At 59.3% G+C, this 1,158-nt stretch overlaps 1 protein-coding gene across 1 annotated transcript; it reads right to left on the bottom strand.

Annotated features, from left to right (window-relative positions):
• Positions 1 to 7: 7 nt before the first annotated feature.
• Positions 8 to 1,158, bottom strand: LOC105996971 (saoe class I histocompatibility antigen, A alpha chain-like). The gene is made up of 2 exons (XM_013031227.1): positions 530 to 1,158; positions 8 to 371 (listed from the first exon to the last, which is right to left on the bottom strand). Exons 1-2 carry the CDS (start codon positions 636 to 638, stop codon positions 88 to 90), a joined length of 393 nt encoding a protein of 130 aa, XP_012886681.1. The 5' UTR covers positions 639 to 1,158; the 3' UTR covers positions 8 to 87.

Raw genomic sequence — 1,158 nt, 5'->3', positions numbered from 1 at the left:
CCGGGGAGCATCCAAAGCCCCCGGCCCAGCGGTGGAGCCCGGACTGGGGCTGGGCGTGGGGAGGTGGCCGCCCACCCGGGCCCTGGCTCACTCACGGTCCCGGCTCTGGTTGTAGTAGCCCAGCAGGGTCCGCAGCTGAATCCGGAAGGTCTGCGCGTGCCTCCGGACGTTCCGCGTCTGCTGCTCCCGGTACTCGCGCGGCTCCAGGTGCATCCACGGCGCCCGCGGCTCCATCGTCGGACTCGCGGCGTCGCTGTCGAAGCGCACGAACGGCGTGTCGTCCACGTAGCCGACGAGGGTGAAGTGCGGCTCCCCGCGGCCGGGCCGGGACACCAGCGTGTCGAAATACCGCAGGGAGTGGGAGCGTGAGCCTGGGGACGGAGAGCGGCTGAGCCCGGGCGCGGGACCCCGGGATCGGGGTGGACGGAGCCGGAGGGGAGGAGGGGGCCGGGGTGGGCGAGGTGAGGAGTCTGACGGCCCCCTAGCTCAGCCCCAGCAAAGGCCAATTCCCTCCCCACTCCGCACTCACCAGCCCAGGTCTCGGTCACACCTAGGGTTCCCAAGAGCAGCAGGGGAAGGAGTGTCCGTGGCGCCATCACCCCCATCTTCAAGACTGGGGAAAGTCCTGACAAGTGCATGGGAACTGGAACCGCTGAAACGCTGGTTGACTCCTGTAATAACCAATGCGAGTGAGACCTGGTATTGCGTCGTGAGTATCCAAGCCTAAAGAGGAAGTGAAATTTCTAGATGGGGGTTTCCCCATCTCCTTCCCTCCCCTCGTGGAAAGAGGGATCTTGGTCATATCCACCTTCCTTACTCCTGGCCAACTGGCAATATGAGGAAACCTGGGGAAAGAGCTCTAGGCAGGGCTCAGCCTCTTAGTCTCGTTTGGATTGTTAAACTATACATATTCCTAATCCCTAGCTGTCCTTCAAGACTCTTCTAGGAGAAAGTTCATTTCACTGGGAATACAACATCGGAAAGTGAGCTGGCCTAGGAATGCAGTAAGCAGAGCTTTCTCTTTTAGAAGTTGTGCCCACAATCACAAGATCCCCAAGATACTTTTCCCTTTATTAATTGCAGTAGCCACAGAGATTGATAAACCCTGAATGGCTGGAAATCTAATTTGTAAAAGAAGGGAGTTGACCCCTTCATACA

The sequence above is a fragment of the Dipodomys ordii genome, unplaced genomic scaffold, assembly GCF_000151885.1.
Source record: "Dipodomys ordii isolate 6190 unplaced genomic scaffold, Dord_2.0 Scaffold138, whole genome shotgun sequence".
Taxonomy (NCBI): Eukaryota; Metazoa; Chordata; class Mammalia; order Rodentia; family Heteromyidae; genus Dipodomys; species Dipodomys ordii.
The sequence above is the reverse complement of the archived record's forward strand: the minus strand, read 5'-3'. Positions and strand labels throughout refer to the sequence as shown.